This window comes from Zea mays, chromosome 5, assembly GCF_902167145.1.
Source record: "Zea mays cultivar B73 chromosome 5, Zm-B73-REFERENCE-NAM-5.0, whole genome shotgun sequence".
NCBI classification, from domain to species: Eukaryota; Viridiplantae; Streptophyta; class Magnoliopsida; order Poales; family Poaceae; genus Zea; species Zea mays.
This window is the reverse complement of record NC_050100.1, coordinates 194,062,234-194,081,394: the sequence shown is the minus strand read 5'-3', so window position 1 is coordinate 194,081,394 and position 19,161 is coordinate 194,062,234. Positions and strand designations below refer to the sequence as shown.

The 19,161-nt window shown below is 50.0% G+C and overlaps 1 protein-coding gene across 1 annotated transcript; it reads right to left on the bottom strand.

Annotated features, from left to right (window-relative positions):
• Positions 1-1,227: 1,227 nt before the first annotated feature.
• On the bottom strand, positions 1,228-3,138 carry LOC100284133 (uncharacterized). The gene is made up of 3 exons (NM_001370580.1): positions 3,029-3,138; positions 2,577-2,918; positions 1,228-2,441 (listed from the first exon to the last, which is right to left on the bottom strand). Exons 1-3 carry the CDS (start codon positions 3,062-3,064, stop codon positions 1,635-1,637), a joined length of 1,185 nt encoding a protein of 394 aa, NP_001357509.1. The 5' UTR covers positions 3,065-3,138; the 3' UTR covers positions 1,228-1,634.
• Between the last annotated feature and the right edge of the window lie 16,023 nt (positions 3,139-19,161).

Sequence of the window (19,161 nt, the reverse complement as noted above, 5' to 3'; positions counted from 1 at the left end):
GATCCACCTATCGGTAACCAACATTTGTCGCCCACCGTCTGTACGACGAAGACCAATCTCATGACACCTCCCAAGAAGAGCACTTGGACCAACTCACTCGAGGACGAAACAACGAAGGCATCCCTAGCCGCCAAAAAATGGCAAAATTGTCTTTGCCAATGATGCCCTACCACCATCCAACAATGATCTCCAAACCACTGGCGAACCAGAGGGTGAGGACGATGCTTGTGCCTAAGGGAGGACGAAAAAGACCAGGACCACCATATGTAGGAGGAAACGTAGGAGGAGCATACGAGCCATATGGAGGAGGAGCGAATGGATATCCATACAGGTATAGGGGATACAAATAAGTAGAAGGTTGTGGAGGACAAGCATCGGTGGAAGGGTTTTATCAGTGTTTGGAGGACAATCGTCAGCTATTAAAGGCTCAATAGTAGAAGGATGAGTATCAACACACTTGGTCGGTATAGATATGGAGGAGTATATGGATAAGAAAAGAGATATTGTGGAGTTAGACCACGGGAACGTGCATGAACTTCTCTCGTCGATGATGGACGAAAGAAAGATCATTGAAAAAGACTTGCCCTATACCTGCAAGGTCTCAGGACACTATGGAGATTGATCGTTGAGCAAGTTCGTGAACGTTTCATAGTTGGGACTCCACCTTAGATCAATAGCGAGAGGGAGGTTTGAAAGCAACTGAATCGAAACGGAGATGAAAGTGTATGAATAAAGGAGATGGCTTGAGAATTAAAAATGAAAGTGTGTGTGAATTTAGCACCCGGATGGGTTTAGTTTTTATAAAAATCAAATTAATACGATAAAATAGTTCAAATCATTTAAAGTGTGACATGTCAAGTACCGATCAGAATCGACTCCTGCGCCCAAGGTGCCGATCAATACTGCTCAATCGCTACCGAGTGGCCTACCCCGAAACAACCGCTAATACCCGCTCGGATCATTGAGCAGCCTAGCCAACCCGTCAAGCCAATTGATCTATATTGCGCCCGACGTTGCTAGTATAAACCGTCTAAATAGCCACACTTTGGGATGTTTGGTTTGCTGCCTATGGCGCCATAATGTGCCTAAGTTTTATGTCTAAATTTAGTTTTTTAATTCAAACGAATAAGGTTAGGGAGATTATGTCGGTTTAGATAGGAAACCAAACATAGACTAAGCACAAGCACAAGCAACAATGCTTTTAGTGATGATGATGCAGGCAAGACATGGCAATGCAAACAATCACTTTCTTACTCGCCTGACACTCTCGATTACAACAAGGCAGACAGTTCCATGTTCCGCGCCAAGGCACGCCTAACTTTCTTGTCACTGGTGCCAGCAGCGCCTCGACATGACAACATCATTCCTCGTAGGTCAGGCCAAACACCTCACCAAGTTCTTAACTACTACCACAAGTACTATGGCCATACATACCCTAACAATCCTAATCAACCATGGAAATCTTAATCTCTACTACCTAACTCGACCTAATAAAGCTTCTACAATTCAGAGCTCTAGCTAAATAGTACAGCACAACTACTAAATATAGAAGTGGAAGAGAAAGAAAAAAAAACCAAGTACGGTACAGCAGGTTAAACAGCTCCACCCGCGGACGAAAAAATGTACAGCGCCGGCTAGAACGACTCGACGGCCGGCCCAAGCAGAAGCGCGGCCGGGACTGGGAGCGGGAGCTGGCCAAGGTCGCCATCCTTCTTGCGGCGCATCTCCAGCACCTTGCGGTGGGAGTTGGAGTGTATGCTGCTCACGAAGGTGGGGCTGCAAGCCGGACGGTACTCCGGGAGCAGCCGCCCGGACTTGTAACGGACCCCGCACGCGTTGCACAGCGTCTTGGCGCCCTCGGGGCCCGCGCGCCACTGCGGCGTCTTCTGCACGCCGCAATGGCTGCAGCGCCGGTCGCCCTGGGCCGGCGCGTAGGCGGCGCCGCCCGAGAACTGGGGCGGCTTGGGGTGGTGCTTCGGCTTGCGGCCGCGCTTCTTGGGCTTGCCGCTCTTGCCATGCTTCCCGTGCTTGGACTTCTTCTTGGGCCGCGGCGTCTCGTCGAGGAGGTGCGAGGACAGGACGAGGGACGGGTCCGCCGGAAGGAGTAACAGCGGCGAGAAAGAGGCGGACGAGGAGCAGGACGACGTGGTGGCCGTGGAAGACGACGATGTCGACTCCGACAGGGGCGCTCCGCCGGACAGCGACCACACGGAGCCACGCGAGCGCTTGCTGCGCTTCGCCCTCATCACCGGCACTAGCGCCTCCGTCGACAGCGCGCATATGGTCGTGGTCGGGCTCCGCATAGGGCCTGCCACTGCGCCTTCCAGCGGCCGCCGCGCAGCTCCCAACGGCGCCGCGGGTAGCTTCGGTGGCGGCGGGAGCTCGGCGAGCGAGTCGTCCATGATACGGGACACCCACTCCAGCTCCTCGGCGTCATGGGCCTGCACACGCACCGAAACCTCAACAACCAAGGCGCGGAAATGGAACCTTGTGTGTAGAGAGGGTGGGGAGGGAAAAAGAAAGAAAAAAGCCGCCTTGCCGGCGAAGGACGCGGTCAAAATTGGTCTTGCTCTTACCGGCAACGGGAGGTCAATCATCGGGTGCGGAACCGGGAGCGTCATGAGCTCGTAGGACAGCACCGACGACCCGTGGGAGTCACTGGACACCTTGTCCTCTTCCTGCACAGACTCCGCCGCCGGCACCGTGTCGCCCAGCTCGGCGCAGTCCTTGTCAACTTCGCAGAGGTCCTCGAGGTCCAGCAAGTCCTCCACGGAGAACTCATCGGCAAAGGCGGCGATGCCCATGTCCGCGCCTCTGCACCACGCCTGCCCGGCCCCGACCTCCTCGGCGGCCTCGCACGGCCTGAGGCTACTCCTCAGGGCCAGGGCGGACATCTTGACCTTGCCCTCCCTGTCCAGCTGGAACCGCGCACACAGGAACCGGATGAGAACCAAAACTCTCGTGAGTCTCCAAGAGCAGCAAAAAAAAAAGAGAGAAAAAATCGCACGCGTCTGAGTATGAGCCTTACCGGCGAACCGTGGTGGTGCACGACGAAGGACGCCATGGAGGGAGCGGCTGCAGGGGAGGGGGGGCAGGACCGCAGGAGGGAGACGAGGAACGGGTGAAAAGGAGAGGCAAGGAGGCGTGGAGGGAGTGGGAGGCAGGGGAAAAGGCAGCGGCGGCAACGACAGCGTGGGTGCAAGCGATGAGCGTCTGGTGGGTCATTGAATGGCTGCCAAAGTCCGTGCGTGCAACAAATGCACTGTGGATTTCCCCAGCGATAAGCAGTTGGATTGCCCGACTCTTGTTAGCCATTGTAATTACTGCTATAGGGGTCGCGCACGGACTTTGGCAGTCGTGTACTTATTTAGTACACCCTACGGCGCATGGGCTCACCGTCATGTAGCTCAAAGCGGGTGTCAGGATTCGAACACGACTGGATGGCTAGAAACTGACATTGGTAACCAGTTGAGAGAAAGAGCAGCATCGACGAGTAAATTGTGTATACGCGTTCCACCTCGGATGGTATGCTAAGTAGACGTAAGATCTAGTGGCTTGCGCTATCTACACTTTGTTGCTCGATGCTCATAGTATGAGTTACAAGTGATTAGGAGAGGAAAGAGTTCTCAAGTCCCTATGCGTTATTGATTCTAAAGGACTACATATCAATTTTCGCTGCCTAGCTAAGTCGATCGAGTATCGCTGCTCCGTCTCCTCCTCCTTCGTTGGGGCAACCCTCCCCTTTTTGTAGACTAAGTGTTCTACCCTTGGTACAAACTTGTCCACCGATATTCGCACTCATCCTCTGAGCTCATTGGTATTTGCCCTCTTTCTCTTAGCTCTTTGGCTAGGCTGTTTAAGTAGGGTAGGATGATGTGCGTGGACGACGAGGGATCCAGGTGTCATCATTACTCCTCCTGTGACACCTTAATCTTTGGCCTTCGTAGCTTGAGCTTCGTCGGTCCCTCGTTGTATTGTAGGTTTTGTAGAAGACTCAGGTCTAAGCTCGGTAAGCTATAAGTGAGCCAAAGGTCTACGATTTCATAGGTCATAAGTGTATGAAGGACCGACCCACTATCATGGCTCGGCTCCAAGTGTATTAAATGCGGCCAGTTATTTATGATGGGATAGTTTTCGGGCCAGATGCGAAATCCACTCGAGTGGCTTACTCTTGGTTCGCTGGACTCTCGGGCTAGATATCTCGAGGTTATTCAGAAAGGCGTCCTTCTAAAACGGACTCTTTCTTCGTCCAATCTCTGACTCGTAGGCCCAAAAGCCTGGAAATCTGATCCCCGGTAATGACATAGATCTAATAATACTACGAGCTATTCCTAAAAAATAACGCTGTTAAAAAATTATCTTAATAGCTAGCTAGCTGTCGTTATTGGGTGTTGCGGAGCGTTGCATCTACTGTTCGGAAAGTGTGGTTTCTCGGTGAAAATCCCGTTACCGCTCACGTACGAGAATGATTTATCGTTTCAGTTTTTGGGATAGTCCAGTTCCAAATTAAAATATATGAAAGTCAATATTTTTAGTTAAAAACCGAAATTTCGCTATCGTAAAAACGAAAAAGTAATCCCTTTGCGGGTGCCCTAATTTGAACTCACTGGTCCTCACAGAAAAATGGATCTACTTATGCTCCGTATACGAGGGAGGACTAATTGTACGAGTCTGATCCCCCTGGCGGCCTGGCCCCTGCTCTGCTCCTATTACGCGTGTCTTTTTTTTTTTGGAAAAGGAAACATTACGGGCGAGTGAAATCTCAGGCAGGCACAGGTTCCTCACTGTCACTGTGATGAGGCGAGGCAAACATATTCGCCGCGCAATTATTCAGATTATTTTACCCGTGACCTTTGTGCCGGCGAGTGACCCCGCAGTCCCACAGACAGTTGATGAGGAAGTGGCGGGAGATTAGTGGCGTGCGCTCGGGCCATGCGCGGGCCTCGGCTCAGGCACCTGCAGATCCCTTCCTTTCCTTACATTTACACCTGTTTGTTTGATACGGCTCTTCCTCTTGTCACCTTTAGCTCTACTAGTATATTGCTCGCGCCCTGCGCGAGTTTCTAGTTAATGTGTTTCCATGATTAAAGAAGTGTTATATAGGACCAAATAATATATGAATGTGTACACATAAAAGTGACAGAAACATCTGAACAATCAATTGTTTGCAGTAGTAGAATAGTTCATTCTGCAAATGTAACAAACATAAGTTGTTTAGATGTTATATTACATTGGTGCTACTTGTGAGGGGTTGAGTAGTTATGTATATGTACAAATAATAAAGCTTCTTCATAACAACAACAACAACTCATGTGTTAGATGGAACATTTCAGAAATAAAGTTTTTTTCATAACAATGGCAAGAAAAAAATACATACAGGTCATTGTGCTTAGAAGGAGCTGACTGGTGTTGCTGCATGAACAATGACAAACCTGACCAAATGTTTGAAGTTCAGTGTCTATTGTGCTTCCAAAATACTAGATACTTCTAAATCAAATCTATTTTATCTAAAAAGACACCAACAGAGCCAGAGCGTTTTTAGCATCCCTGCAAACACAGAAGTCAGATCCGATGTGTATTCACTGTTCATGAACTTCAGGTTAGAAAGTATATACTGAAATACAACATTTCCATTTCGAAATATTATGTAACTCTGAGTCTCTGACCCAAATTTAATGTTGTTCCATTTATAATCAGTTTTTCGATGTCATATGTGTGGTTGAGGTGGTATGCAAAATATGTTTAACCATTGCATGGAAAATGCTAACAAAATTTACTACTCCCTTCGTATCACTTCCCCACGACGTGTCAGCCCCAAGCGGACTGATGACGCCAGCACCCTCGCGAAGGACCTGCTGGGCGTTACCCTTGTACCTGAGATGACGGTGTGCACCGCCCCCGACGCGACTTCACCACCGTCCAACGACCAAGAGGTACCGTCCATTTTCCATCCCATACCTTTTCGGTTCAGCTTCGATCCACCTAGCGACCCTGCAATGGTGAGCGCTTTCGTAAAGGCGTATCCAAACCTTCTGGGGTACCACATGTGGTCGACCTGGGACCGACTGACAGCCGTCTCGACCTTCGGAACGGTGGGTTCTGAGGAAGAGGACGTCCCCGACTCCGATTGGGATTTCTCTGCCCTCAGTGACCCTGGTGCCATGCGGGGCTTCATGTCCGCATGTGACCACTGCCTCTCCGGTTGTTCTGACGATGGCCATGACCTTGACGACGAGGGTTACGGCCAAGTCGCGAATGCTTCCATGTCGATCTGGGAGATCACAACGAAGGCAACCACCTCGGTATGCCGGAGGTTGACGATCCCCCTGGGCCCTCATCTCGCGATGACATCCTGCGGGAGCTAGCTGTCGTCCCAGTCCCTGCGGGGGGTCAGGACATACAGCTCGAGCAAATCCGTGAGATGTAGGCCCAGGTCGACGGGGAAGCAGGTCGGCTTGTACAGCTCCGACAGAACATCGAACAGGAGTGGGCAGGCCGATCACTCGCCGGAGAAGCCTGTCACCAGGCCCAAGACATCCGGCACCGCATCGTCGACAATGCCAGGGCAGCGCTGCCTCCGGTCGTCAGCGGGTATGGCCAGGACCTAGCTGCAGCGGCGATGCTGCTTCGGGCCATGCCGGAGCCATCCACCACCGAGGGATGGCGCATCCAGGGAGAACTCAAGAATCTTCTAGAGGGCGCCGCGGTTCGACGAGCTGAGAGCTCTGCCTCCCGTAGGTGAGCTGACCCCTCGGAGCATCACGCGGTGTCCTCCCGGCGCATTCGGGAAGCCTCGGTTCGCCCCGAGCGTACACGGGACGAGGCGCCCACCGCCCAGGAACGCCTCGGCAACGAGCACCACCATCTCGACCATCGAGCCCGCCTCGACGAGAAGGTGCGCCAAGGCTACCATCCCAGGCACGGGGGACGCTGCAACAGCGAGGAGGACTGCAGTCATTCGCCCGAACCACCTAGCCCACGAGTCTTCAGGCGGGCTATACGACGAGCACCGTTCCCTGCCCGTTTCTGAGCCCCAACTACTATCACCAAGTACTCGGGGGAGACGAGGCCGGAGCTGTGGCTCGCGAACTACCGACTGGCCTACCAGTTGGGAGGGGCGGATGATGACAACCTTATCATCCGTAATCTACCCCTTTTCCTCTCCGACGCCGCCCGAGCCTGGCTGGAGCATCTGCCTCCTACGCAGATCTCCGACTGGGACGATCTGGTCAAAGCTTTCGCGGGGAACTTCTAAGGCACGTATGTGCGCCCTGGGAACTCGTGGCATCTCTGAAGCTGCCGCCAGCAGCCAGGGGAGTCCCTCCGAAAGTACATCCGGCGGTTTTCAAAGCAACGCACCGAGCTGCCCAACGTCACCGACTCGGATGTCGTCGGGGCTTTCCTTGTCGGCACCACTTGCCGGGACCTGGTGAGCAAACTGGGGCGCAAGACTCCCACCCGCGCGAGCGAACTGATGGACGTCGCCACCAAGTTCGCCTCGGGTCAAGAGGCGGTCGAAGCCATCTTCCGGAAGGACAAGCAGCCTCAGGTCGAGCCGAAGACAGACGCCCCTGAGGTGTCCGCCAAGCGGGGCACGAAGAAGAAGGCCAAAAACAAGTCGCGAGCGAAACGCGACGCCGTGGACGTGAATCTCGTCGCTGCGGCCGAGCACTGGAACTCTCTGAAACCACCTGGAGGGGCCAGCACGTTCGACAAGATGCTCAAAGAGTCGTGCCTCTATCACCAGGGGCCCGTCAAGCACACCCTCGAAGAATGTATCATGCTCCAACGCCACTTCCATAAGACCGGGCCCCCGGTGGAGGATGGCAAGGGCCATGACAACGACAAGAAGGAGGGCGGCAAGAAAGAGGGATTCCCGGAAGTCCATAACTGCTTCATGATCTACGGCGGGCAGGTGGCGAACGCCTCGGCTCGGCACCGCAAGCAGGAGCGCCGGGAAGTCTGCTTGGTGAAGGTGGCGGCGCCAGTCTACCTAGACTGGTCCGACCAGCCCATCACCTTCGACCAAGGTGACCACCCCGACTTCGTGCCGAGCCCGGGAAGGTACCCGCTCGTCGTCGATCCGATCATCGGCAACGTTAGGCTCTCCAAGATCCTCATGGACAGAGGCAGCAGCCTTAACATCATCTACGCCGAGACCCTGGAACTCTTAGGGGTTGGTCGATCGGAAGTCCGGGCCGGTGCGGCACCCTTCCACGGGATCGCGCCCGGGAAGCGAATCCAACCCCTCGGACGGATCGACTTACCCGTCTGCTTCGGAACTCCCTCAAACTTCGAAAAGGAAGCTCTCACCTTTGAGGTCGTCGGGTTCCGAGGAACCTACCATGCGGTGTTGGGAAGACCATGCTACGCCAAGTTCATGGCCGTCCCCAACTACACCTACCTCAAGCTCAAGATGTCGGGCCCGAATGAGATCACCACTGTCGGGTCCACGTACCGCCACGCGTATGAATGCGACATGGAGTGCGTGGAGTACGCCGAGGCTCTCGCCGAGTCCGAGGCCCTCATCGCCGACCTTGAACACCTCTCCAAGGAGGCGCCCGACGCGAAGCGGCACGCCGGCAACTTCAAACCAGTGGAGGCGGTCAAGTCCGTCTCTCTCGACCCCAGCAACGACGCCAGCAAGCGAGTTCGGATCGGCTCCGAGCTCGACCCCAAATAGGAAGCGGTGCTCGTCGACTTTCTCCGCGCAAACGCCGAAGTCTTTGCGTGGAGTCCCTCAGACATGCCAGGCATACCGAGGGATGTCGCTGAGCACTCACTGAATATCAGAGCTGGAGCCCGACCCATGAAGCAAACCCTGCGCTGTTTCGACGAGGAAAAGCGCAGGGCCATTGGCGAGGAGATCCAGAAGCTACTCGCGACAGGGTTCATCAAAGAGGTATTCCATCCCGAATGGTTAGCTAACCCCTGTTCTTGTAAGGAAGAAGGATGGGAAATGGAGGATGTGTGTAGACTACACTGGTCTAAACAAAGCATGTCCGAAAGTTCCCTACCCTCTACCTCGCATCGATCAAATCGTGGACTCCACAGCTGGGTGCGAAACCCTGTCATTCCTCGATGCCTACTCAAGCTATCACCAAATCAAGATGAAAGAGTCCGACCAGCTCGCGACTTCTTTCATCACACCTTTTGGCATGTACTGTTACACCACAATGCCATTCGGGTTGAGGAATGCAGGCGCCACTTACCAGAGGTGCATGAACCACGTGTTCGGAGAACACATCGGCAGAACGGTCGAGGTTTACGTCGACGACATCGTTGTCAAGACGAAGAGAGCCTTCGACCTCCTCTCTGACCTTGAAACGACATTCAAGTGTCTGAGAGCAAAAGGCGTGAAACTCAATCCTGAGAAGTGTGTCTTCGGAGTCCCCCGAGGCATGCTCCTTGGGTTCATCGTCTCCGAGCGGGGCATCGAGGCCAACCCGGAGAAAATCGCGGCCATCACCAGCATGGGACCAATAAAGGATTTGAAAGGAGTACAGAGGGTCATGGGATGCCTTGTGGCTCTAAGCCGCTTCATCTCACGCCTTGGCGAGAAAGGCTTGCCTCTGTACCGCCTCTTAAGGAAGACCGAGTGCTTCACTTGGACCCCCGAGGCCGAGGAAGCTCTCGGAAACCTTAAGGCGCTCCTTACGAAAACACCCATCCTGGTGCCCCCCGCCGTAGGAGAAGCCCTCTTGATCTACGTAGCCGCGACTACTCAGGTGGTCAGCGCCGCGATCGTAGTCGAGAGACGAGAAGAAGGGCATGCACTGCCCGTCTAGAGACCGGTCTACTTCATCAGTGAAGTACTTTCCGAGACCAAAGCTCGCTACCCACAGATCCAGAAGCTGCTCTACACAGTGGTCCTGACACGACGAAAGTTGCGACACTACTTCGAGTCTCATCTGGTAACTGTGGTGTCATCCTTCCCCCTGGGGGAGATCATCCAGTGCCGCGAGGCCTCGGGTAGGATAGCAAACTGGGCGGTGGAGCTTATGGGCGAAACATTATCATTCGCTCCTCGGAAGGCCATAAAATCCCAGGTCTTGGCAGACTTCCTGGCTGAGTGGACCGACACCCAGTTGCCGACAACTCCAATCCAGCCCGAGCTCTGGACCATGTACTTCGATGGGTCACTCATTAAAACAGGAGCGAGCGCTGGCCTGCTCTTCGTTTCACCCCTCGGGAAGCATCTCCGCTACGTCATTCGCCTCCATTTTTTGGCGTCAAACAATGTGGTCGAGTACGAAGCACTGGTTAACGGGCTACGCATCGCCATCGAGCTAGGGGTCCGATGCCTCGACGCTCGAGGCAACTCGCAGCTTGTCATTGACCAAGTCATGAAGAACTCCCACTGCCGTGACCGGAGGATGGAAGCCTACTGCGACGAAGTCCGGTGCCTGGAGAACAAGTTCTACGGGCTAGAGCTCAACCACATCGCCCGACGGTACAACGAGACTGCAGACGAGCTGACAAAAATAGCCTCAGGGCGAACGACAGTTCCCCCTGACGTCTTCTCCAGAGACCTGCATCAACCATCCGTCAAGATCGACAACGCGCCCGAGCCTGAGGAAGCCTCGGCCCAGCCCGAGGCACCCTCGGCCGAGCCCAAGGCAAGGTACCCTCGGCGGCACCCGAGGCACCCTCGGCCATCGAGGAAGAGGCCTTGCTCGTCGAAGAGGAACAGAATGGGGTCACGCTAGATCCGAACTAGCAGGCCCCGTACCTGGAATATCTCCTCTGAGGAGAGCTTCCCATCGACAAGACCAAAGCTCGGTGGCTGGCTCGGTGCACCAAGTCATTTGTCCTGCTGGGTGATGAAAAAGAGCTCTACCACCGCAGCCCCTCGGGCATCCTTCAGCGATGCATATCTGAAAGTCGCCTAGAGGGGGGGTGAATAGGGCGAAACTGAAATTTACAAATATAAACACAACTACAAGCCGGGTTAGCGTTAGAAATATAATCGAGTCCGAGAGAGGGCGTGAAAACAAATCGCAGGCAAATAATGAAGTGAGACACGAGGATTTGTTTTACCGAGGTTCGGTTCTCTCAAACCTACTCCCCGTTGAGGAGGCCACAAAGGCCGGGTCTTTTTCAACCCTTTCCCTCTCTCAAACGGTCCCTCCGACCGAGTGAGCTTTCTCTTCTCAAATTAACCGGGAGCAAAAACTCCCCGCAAGGACCACCACACAATTGGTGTCTCTTGCCTTGGTTACAAGTGAGTATTGAACACAAGAAAGAATGAAAGAGAGAAAGCAATCCAAGCGCAAGAGCTCAAATGAACACGGCAAATCACTCTCACTAGTCACTAGGGCTTTGTGTCGAATTGGAGAGGATTTGATCACTTTGGGTGTGTCTAGAATTGAATGCCTAGCTCTTGTAAGTGGTTGAGAAGTGGAAAACTTGGATGCAATGAATGGTGGGGTGGTTGGGGTATTTATAGCCCCAACCACCAAAAGTGGCCGTTGGGAGGCTGTCTGTTTGATGGCGCACCGGACAGTCCGGTGCACACCGGACAGTCCGGTGCCCCCTGCCACGTCATCACTGCCGTTGGATTCTGACCGTTGGAGCTTCTGACTTGTGGGCCCGCCTTGGTGTCCGGTGCACACCGGACAGGTACTGTTGGCTGTCCGGTGTGCCAGCATGGGCAATTCTGACTCCTGCGCGCGCTGTGCGCGCATTAAATGCCGCAGCAGGTAGCCGTTGGCGCGAAGTAGCCGTTGCTCTGGAGTCGCACCGGACAGTCCGGTGAATTATAGTGGACGAGCCGTTGGCTTTTCCCGAAGCTGGCGAGTTCCTGAGGCCGACCTCCCTTGGCGCACCGGACACTGTCCGGTGTACACCGGACAGTCCGGTGAATTATAGCCGAGTGCCTCTGGAAATTCCCGAAGGTGGCGAGTTCGCGACGGAGTCCTCTGGTGCACCGGACATGTCCGGTGGCACACCGGACAGTCCGGTGTGCCAAACCAGAGGTGCCTTCGGTTGCCCCTTTGCTCCTTTGTTGAATCCAAAACTTGGTCTTTTTATTGGCTGAGTGTGAACCTTTTACACCTGTATAATCTATACACTTGGGCAAACTAGTTAGTCCAAAGACTTGTGTTGGGCAATTCAACCACCAAAATTATATAGGAACTAGGTGTAAGCCTAATTCCCTTTCAATCTCCCCCTTTTTGGTGATTGATGCCAACACAAACCAAAGCAAATATAGAAGTGCATAATTGAACTAGTTTGCATAATGTAAGTGTAAAGGTTGCTTGGAATTGAGTCAATATAAATACTTACAAGATATGCATGGATTGTTTCTTTCATTTTTAACATTTTGGACCACTTTTGCACCACATGTTTTGTTTTTGCAAATTCTTTTGTAAGTCCATTTCAGAGGTCTTTTGCAAATAGTCAAAGGTAAATGAATAAGAGTTTGCAAAGCATTTTCAAGATTTGAAATTTTCTCCCCCTGTTTCAAATGCTTTTCCTTTGACTTAACAAAACTCCCCCTAAATTGAGATCCACCTCTTAGTGTTCAAGAGGGTTTTGATATATCATTTTTGAAATACTACTTTCTCCCCCTTCTTGAACATAAAAGAATACCAATTGAAAATACTCTTTGAAAAACTAAGTTTTTGAAATTGGTGGTGGTGCGGTCCTTTTGCTTTGGGCTCATACTTTCTCCCCCTTTGGCATGAATCGCCAAAAACGGAATCATTAGAGCCCACGAAGTAATTTCTTCTCCTTTGGTCATAAACAAATGAGTTAAGATTATACCAAAGAGGAAGTCCGGTCCTTTTGCTTTGGGCTCTTACTCTCTCCCCCAAAGACAAGGTCGTTTTCTTAGAGCGATGGCGAAGGATGAGTTACGGAGTGGAAGCCTTTGTCTTCGCCGAAGACTCTAATTCCCTTTCAATACACCTATGACTTGGTTTGAAATACACTTGAAAAACACATTAGTCATAGCATATGAAAGAGATATGATCAAAGGTATATAAATGAGCTATGTGTGCAAGTTTAGCAAAAGAAATTTCTAGAATCAAGAATATTGAGCTCATGCCTAAGTTTGGTAAAAGTTTGTTCATCAAGAGGCTTGGTAAAGATATCGGCTAATTGATCTTTAGTGTTAATATAAGAAATCTCGATATCTCCCTTTTGTTGGTGATCCCTAAGAAAATGATACCGAATGGCTATGTGCTTAGTGCGGCTATGCTCGACGGGATTGTCGGCCATTTTGATTGCACTCTCATTATCACATAGCAAAGGGACTTTGGTTAATTTGTAACCGTAGTCCCGTAGGGTTTGCCTCATCCAAAGCAATTGCGCGCAACAATGACCTGCGGCAATGTACTCGGCTTCGGCGGTGGAAAGAGCGACCGAATTTTGCTTCTTTGAAGCCCATGACACCAAGGATCTTCCCAAGAACTGGCAAGTCCCCGATGTGCTCTTCCTATTAATCTTACACCCCGCCCAATCGGCATCCGAATAACCAATCAAATCAAAAGTGGATCCTCGAGGGTACCAAAGCCCAAACTTAGGTGTATAAGCCAAATATCTCAAGATTCGTTTTACGGCCGTAAGGTGGGATTCCTTAGGGTCGGATTGGAATCTTGCACACATGCAAACGGAAAGCATAATATCCGGTCGAGATGCACATAAATAAAGTAATGAACCAATCATCGACCGGTATACCTTTTGATCCACGGACTTACCTCCCGTGTCGAGGTCGAGATGCCCATTGGTTCCCATGGGTGTCTTGATGGGCTTGGCATCCTTCATTCCAAACTTGGTTAGAATGTCTTGAGTGTACTTCGTTTGGCAAATGAAGGTGTCCTCTTGGAGTTGCTTGACTTGGAATCCTAGAAAATACTTCAACTCCCCCATCATAGACATCTCGAATTTCTGTGTCATAATCCTACTAAACTCTTCACATGTAGACTCGTTAGTAGACCCAAATATGATATCATCAACATAAATTTGGCATACAAACAAGTCATTTTCAAGAGTTTTAGTAAAGAGTGTAGGATCGGCTTTTCCGACTTTGAAGCCATTAGCAATGAGGAAATCTCTAAGGCATTCATACCATGCTCGTGGGGCTTGCTTGAGCCCATAAAGCGCCTTAGAGAGCCTATAGACATGGTTAGGGTACTTACTGTCCTCAAAGCCGGGAGGTTGCTCAACATAGACCTCTTCCTTGATTGGTCCATTGAGGAAGGCACTTTTCACGTCCATTTGATAAAGCTTAAAGCCATGGTAAGTAGCATAGGCCAATAATATGCGAATTGACTCAAGCCTAGCTACGGGTGCATAGGTTTCACCGAAATCCAAACCTTCGACTTGAGAATATCCCTTGGCCACAAGTCGTGCTTTGTTCCTTGTCACCACACCATGCTCATCTTGCTTGTTGCGGAAGACCCATTTGGTTCCTACAACATTTTGGTTAGGACGTGGAACTAAATGCCATACCTCATTTCTAGTGAAGTTGTTGAGCTCCTCTTGCATCGCCACCACCCAATCCGAATCTTGAAGTGCTTCCTCCACCCTGTGTGGCTCAATAGAGGAAACAAAAGAGTAATGCTCACAGAAATGTGCAATCCGAGATCGAGTAGTTACCCCCTTTTGAATGTCGCCGAGGATGGTGTCGACGGGGTGATCTCTTTGTATTGCTTGGTGGACTCTTGGGTGTGGCGGCCTTGGTTGTTCATCCTCCTTGTCTTCATCATTTGCATCTCCCCCTTGATCGTTGCCGTTATTTTGAGGTGGCTCATCTTCTTGATCTACTTGTTCAACATCTTGAGCCTCGTCCTCATCTTGGGTTGGTGGAGATGCTTGCGTGGAGGAGGACGGTTGATCTTGTGCACTTGGAGGCTCTTCGGATTCCTTAGGACACACATCCCCAATGGACATGTTCCTTAGCGCTATGCATGGAGCCTCTTCATTACCTATCTCATCAAGATCAACTTGCTCTACTTGAGAGCCGTTAGTTTCATCAAACACAACGTCACATGAGACTTCAACTAGTCCAGTGGACTTGTTTAGGACCCTATATGCCCTTGTGTTTGAGTCATAACCAAGTAAAAAGCCTTCTACAGTTTTAGGAGCAAATTTAGATTTTCTACCTCTTTTAACAAGAATAAAGCATTTGCTACCAAAAACTCTAAAGTATGAAATGTTGGGCTTTTTACCGGTTAGGAGTTCATATGATGTCTTCTTGAGGATTCGGTGAAGATATAACCGGTTGATGGCGTAGCAGGCGGTGTTGACCGCTTCGGCCCAAAACCGGTCCGGTGTCTTGTACTCATCAAGCATGGTTCTTGCCATGTCCAATAGAGTTCGATTCTTCCTCTCCACTACACCATTTTGTTGAGGTGTGTAGGGAGAAGAGAACTCATGCTTGATGCCCTCCTCCTCAAGGAAGCCTTCGATTTGAGAGTTCTTGAACTCCGTCCCGTTGTCGCTTCTTATTTTCTTGATCCTTAAGCCGAACTCATTTTGAGCTCGTCTCAAGAATCCCTTTAAGGTCTCTTGGGTTTGAGATTTTTCCTGTAAAAAGAATACCCAAGTGAAGCGAGAATAATCATCCACTATTACAAGACAATACTTACTCCCGACGATGCTTATGTAAGCAATCGGGCCGAATAGATCCATGTGGAGTAGCTCAAGCGGCCTGTCGGTCGTCATGATGTTCTTGTGTGAATGATGAGCACCAACTTGCTTTCCTGCTTGGCATGCGCTACAAACCCTGTCTTTCTCAAAATGAACATTTGTTAGTCCTAAAATGTGTTCTCCCTTTAGAAGCTTGTGAAGATTCTTCATCCCAACATGGGCTAGTCGGCGGTGCCAGAGCCAACCCATGTTAGTCTTAGCAATTAAGCATGTGTCGAGTTCAGCTCTATCAAAATCTACTAAGTATAGCTGACCCTCTAACACACCCTTAAATGCTATTGAATCATCACTTCTTCTAAAGACAGTGACACCTATATCAGTGAATAGACAGTTGTAGCCCATTTTGCATAATTGAGATACAGAAAGCAAATTATAATCTAAAGAATCTACAAGAAAAACATTGGAAATAGAATGGTCAGGGGATATAGCTATTTTACCAAGACCTTTGACCAAACCTTGATTTCCATCCCCGAATGTGATAGCTCGTTGGGGATCTTGGTTTCTCTCGTAGGAGGAGAACATCTTCTTCTCCCCTGTCATGTGGTTTGTGCACCCGCTGTCGAGTATCCAACTTGAGCCCCCGGATGCATAAACCTACAAAACAAGTTTAGTTCTTGACTTTAGGTACCCAAATGGTTTTGGGTCCTTTGGCATTAGACACAAGAACTTTGGGTACCCAAACACAAGTCTTTGACCCCTTGTGCTTGCCCCCAACATATTTGGCAACTACTTTGCCGGATTTGTTAGTCAACACATAAGATGCATCAAAAGTTTTAAATGAGATGCTATGATCATTTGATGCACTAGGAGTTTTCTTTCTAGGCAACTTAGCACGGGTTGGTTGCCTAGAGCTAGATGTCTCACCCTTATACATAAAAGCATGGTTAGGGCTAGAGTGAGACTTCCTAGAATGAATTCTCCTAATTTTGTCCTCGGGATAACCGGCAGGGTATAAAATGTAACCCTCGTTATCCTGAGGCATAGGAGCCTTGCCCTTAACAAAGTTAGATAATCTTTTAGGAGGGGCACTAAGCTTGACATTGTCTCCCCTTTGGAAGCCAATGCCATCCTTGATGCCAGGGCGTCTCCCATTATAGAGCATACTTCTAGCAAATTTAAATTTTTCATTCTCTAAGTTATGCTCGGCAATTTTTGCATCTAATAATGCTATGTGATCATTTTGTTGTTTAATCAAAGTCATGTGATCATGAATAGCATTAATATCAACATCTCTACATCTAGCACAAATGGAAACATGCTCAACACTAGATGTAGAGGGTTTGCAAGATTTTAATTCTACAACCTTAGCATGCAATATTTCATTTTTACTTCTAAGGTCGGAAATAGTATCATTGCAAACATCAAAATCTTTAGCCTTAGTAAGCAAGTTTTCATTTTCATTTCTAAGGCTAGTAAGAGAAATGTTTAATTCTTCAATCCTAGCAAGCAAATCATCATTATTATCTCTAGGATTGGCAATCGAAACATTACAAACATGCGAATCAACCTTAGCATTTAAACTAGTATTTTCATGTCTAAGGTTGTCAATCATCTCATGGCAAGTGCTTAGCTCACTAGATAGTTTTTGACATTTTTCTATTTCTAGAGCGTAAGCATTTTTAACCTTAACATGTTTCTTATTTTCCTTGATTAGGAAGTCCTCTTGGGAGTCCAAGAGATCATCCTTTTCATGGATGGCACTAATTAGTTCATTTAATTTTTCCTTTTGTTCCATGTTAAGGTTGGCAAAAAGGATACGCAAATTATCTTCCTCATCTCTAGCATTATCATCACTAGAGGATTCATATCTAGTGGAGGATTTAGATTTAACCTTCTTTTTGCCGTCCTTTGCCATGAGGCATTTGTGGCCGACGTTGGGGAAGAGGAGTCCCTTGGTGACGGCGATGTTGGCGGCGTCCTCGTCGTCGGAGGAGTCGCTTGAGCTTTCGTCGGAGTCCCACTCCCGACAAACATGGGCATCGCCGCCCTTCTTCTTGTAGTACCTCTTCTTCTCCTTTCTTCTCCCCTTCTTGTCGTCGCCCCTGTCACTGTCACTTGATAGAGGACATTTAGCGATAAAGTGACCGGGCTTACCACACTTGTAGCAAACCTTCTTGGAGCGGGACTTGTAGTCTTTCCCCCTCCTTTGCTTGAGGATTTGGCGGAAGCTCTTGATGACGAGCGCCATTTCCTCATTGTCGAGCTTGGAGGCGTCAATTGGTTGTCTATTCGGTGTAGACTCCTCCTTCTTCTCCTCCGTCGCCTTAAATGCCACTGGTTGTGCTTCGGACGTGGAGGGTTCATCAAGCTCGTTGATCTTTTTGGAGCCCTTGATCATACATTCAAAGCTCACAAAATTCCCGATAACTTCCTCGGGGGTCATTTGAGTATATCTAGGATTACCACGAATTAATTGAACTTGAGTGGGGTTAAGGAAAATAAGTGATCTCAAAATAACCTTAACCACCTCGTGGTCATCCCATTTCTTGCTCCCGAGGTTGCGCACTTGGTTCACCAAGGTTTTGAGCCGGTTGTACATATCTTGTGGCTCCTCCCCTTGGCGAAGACGGAAGCGACCGAGCTCCCCCTCGATCGTTTCCCGCTTGGTGATTTTGGTGAGTTCATCACCCTCGTGCGCGGTCTTGAGTAGGTCCCAAATCTCCTTTGCATTCTTCAACCCTTGCACCTTGTTGTACTCCTCCTTGCTTAGAGAGGCGAGGAGTATTGTTGTTGCTTGAGAGTTGAAGTGCTCGATTTGGGCCACCTCATCCTCATCATAGTTTTCATCCCCTACCGACGGTACCTATGCACCAAACTCAACAACATCCCATATACTTTTGTGGAGCGAGGTTAGATGAAATCGCATTAAATCGCTCCACCTAGCGTAATCTTCACCATCAAAAGTTGGTGGTTTGCCTAATGGGACGGAAAGTAAAGGTGTATGTTTGGAAATGCGAGGGTAGCGTAGGGGGATCTTACTATACTTCTTGCGCTCTTGGCGCTTAGAAGTGACGGAGGGTGCATCGGAGTCGGAGGTCGATGTTGATGAAGTGTCGGTCTCGTAGTAGACCACCTTCCTCATCCTCTTATGCTTGTCGCCTTTCCGATGCGGCTTGTGGGAAGAAGATTTTTCCTTCTTCTCTTTGTGGTGAGAAGAAGATTTCTTCTCCTTCCCTTTGTTGGAGGAGCTCTTCTTCTTCTCCCTCCTTTTGGTGCGGGACTCTTCCGATGAAGTGCTCCCGTGGCTTGTAGTGGGCTTTTCGCCGGTCTCCATCTCCTTCTTGGCGTGATCTCCCGACATCACTTCGAGCGGTTAGGCTCTAATGAAGCACCGGGCTTTGATACCAATTGAAAGTCGCCTAGAGGGGGGGTGAATAGGGCGAAACTGAAATTTACAAATATAAACACAACTACAAGCCGGGTTAGCGTTAGAAATATAATCGAGTCCGAGAGAGGGCGTGAAAACAAATCGCAGGCAAATAATGAAGTGAGACACGAGGATTT

What these genes read in the sequence shown, in the direction of transcription:
- LOC100284133 (NM_001370580.1), bottom strand. Translation starts at nt 3,064, where the DNA reads ATGGCGTCCTTCGTCGTGCACCACCACGGTTCGCCG. An exon ending in TGCACCACCACGGTTCGCCG is followed by an intron (nt 2,919 to 3,028) that starts GTAAGGCTCATA and finishes GCGCGGTTCCAG; the next exon opens with CTGGACAGGGAGGGCAAGGT. An exon ending in TGATTGACCTCCCGTTGCCG is followed by an intron (nt 2,442 to 2,576) that starts GTAAGAGCAAGA and finishes GTGCGTGTGCAG; the next exon opens with GCCCATGACGCCGAGGAGCT.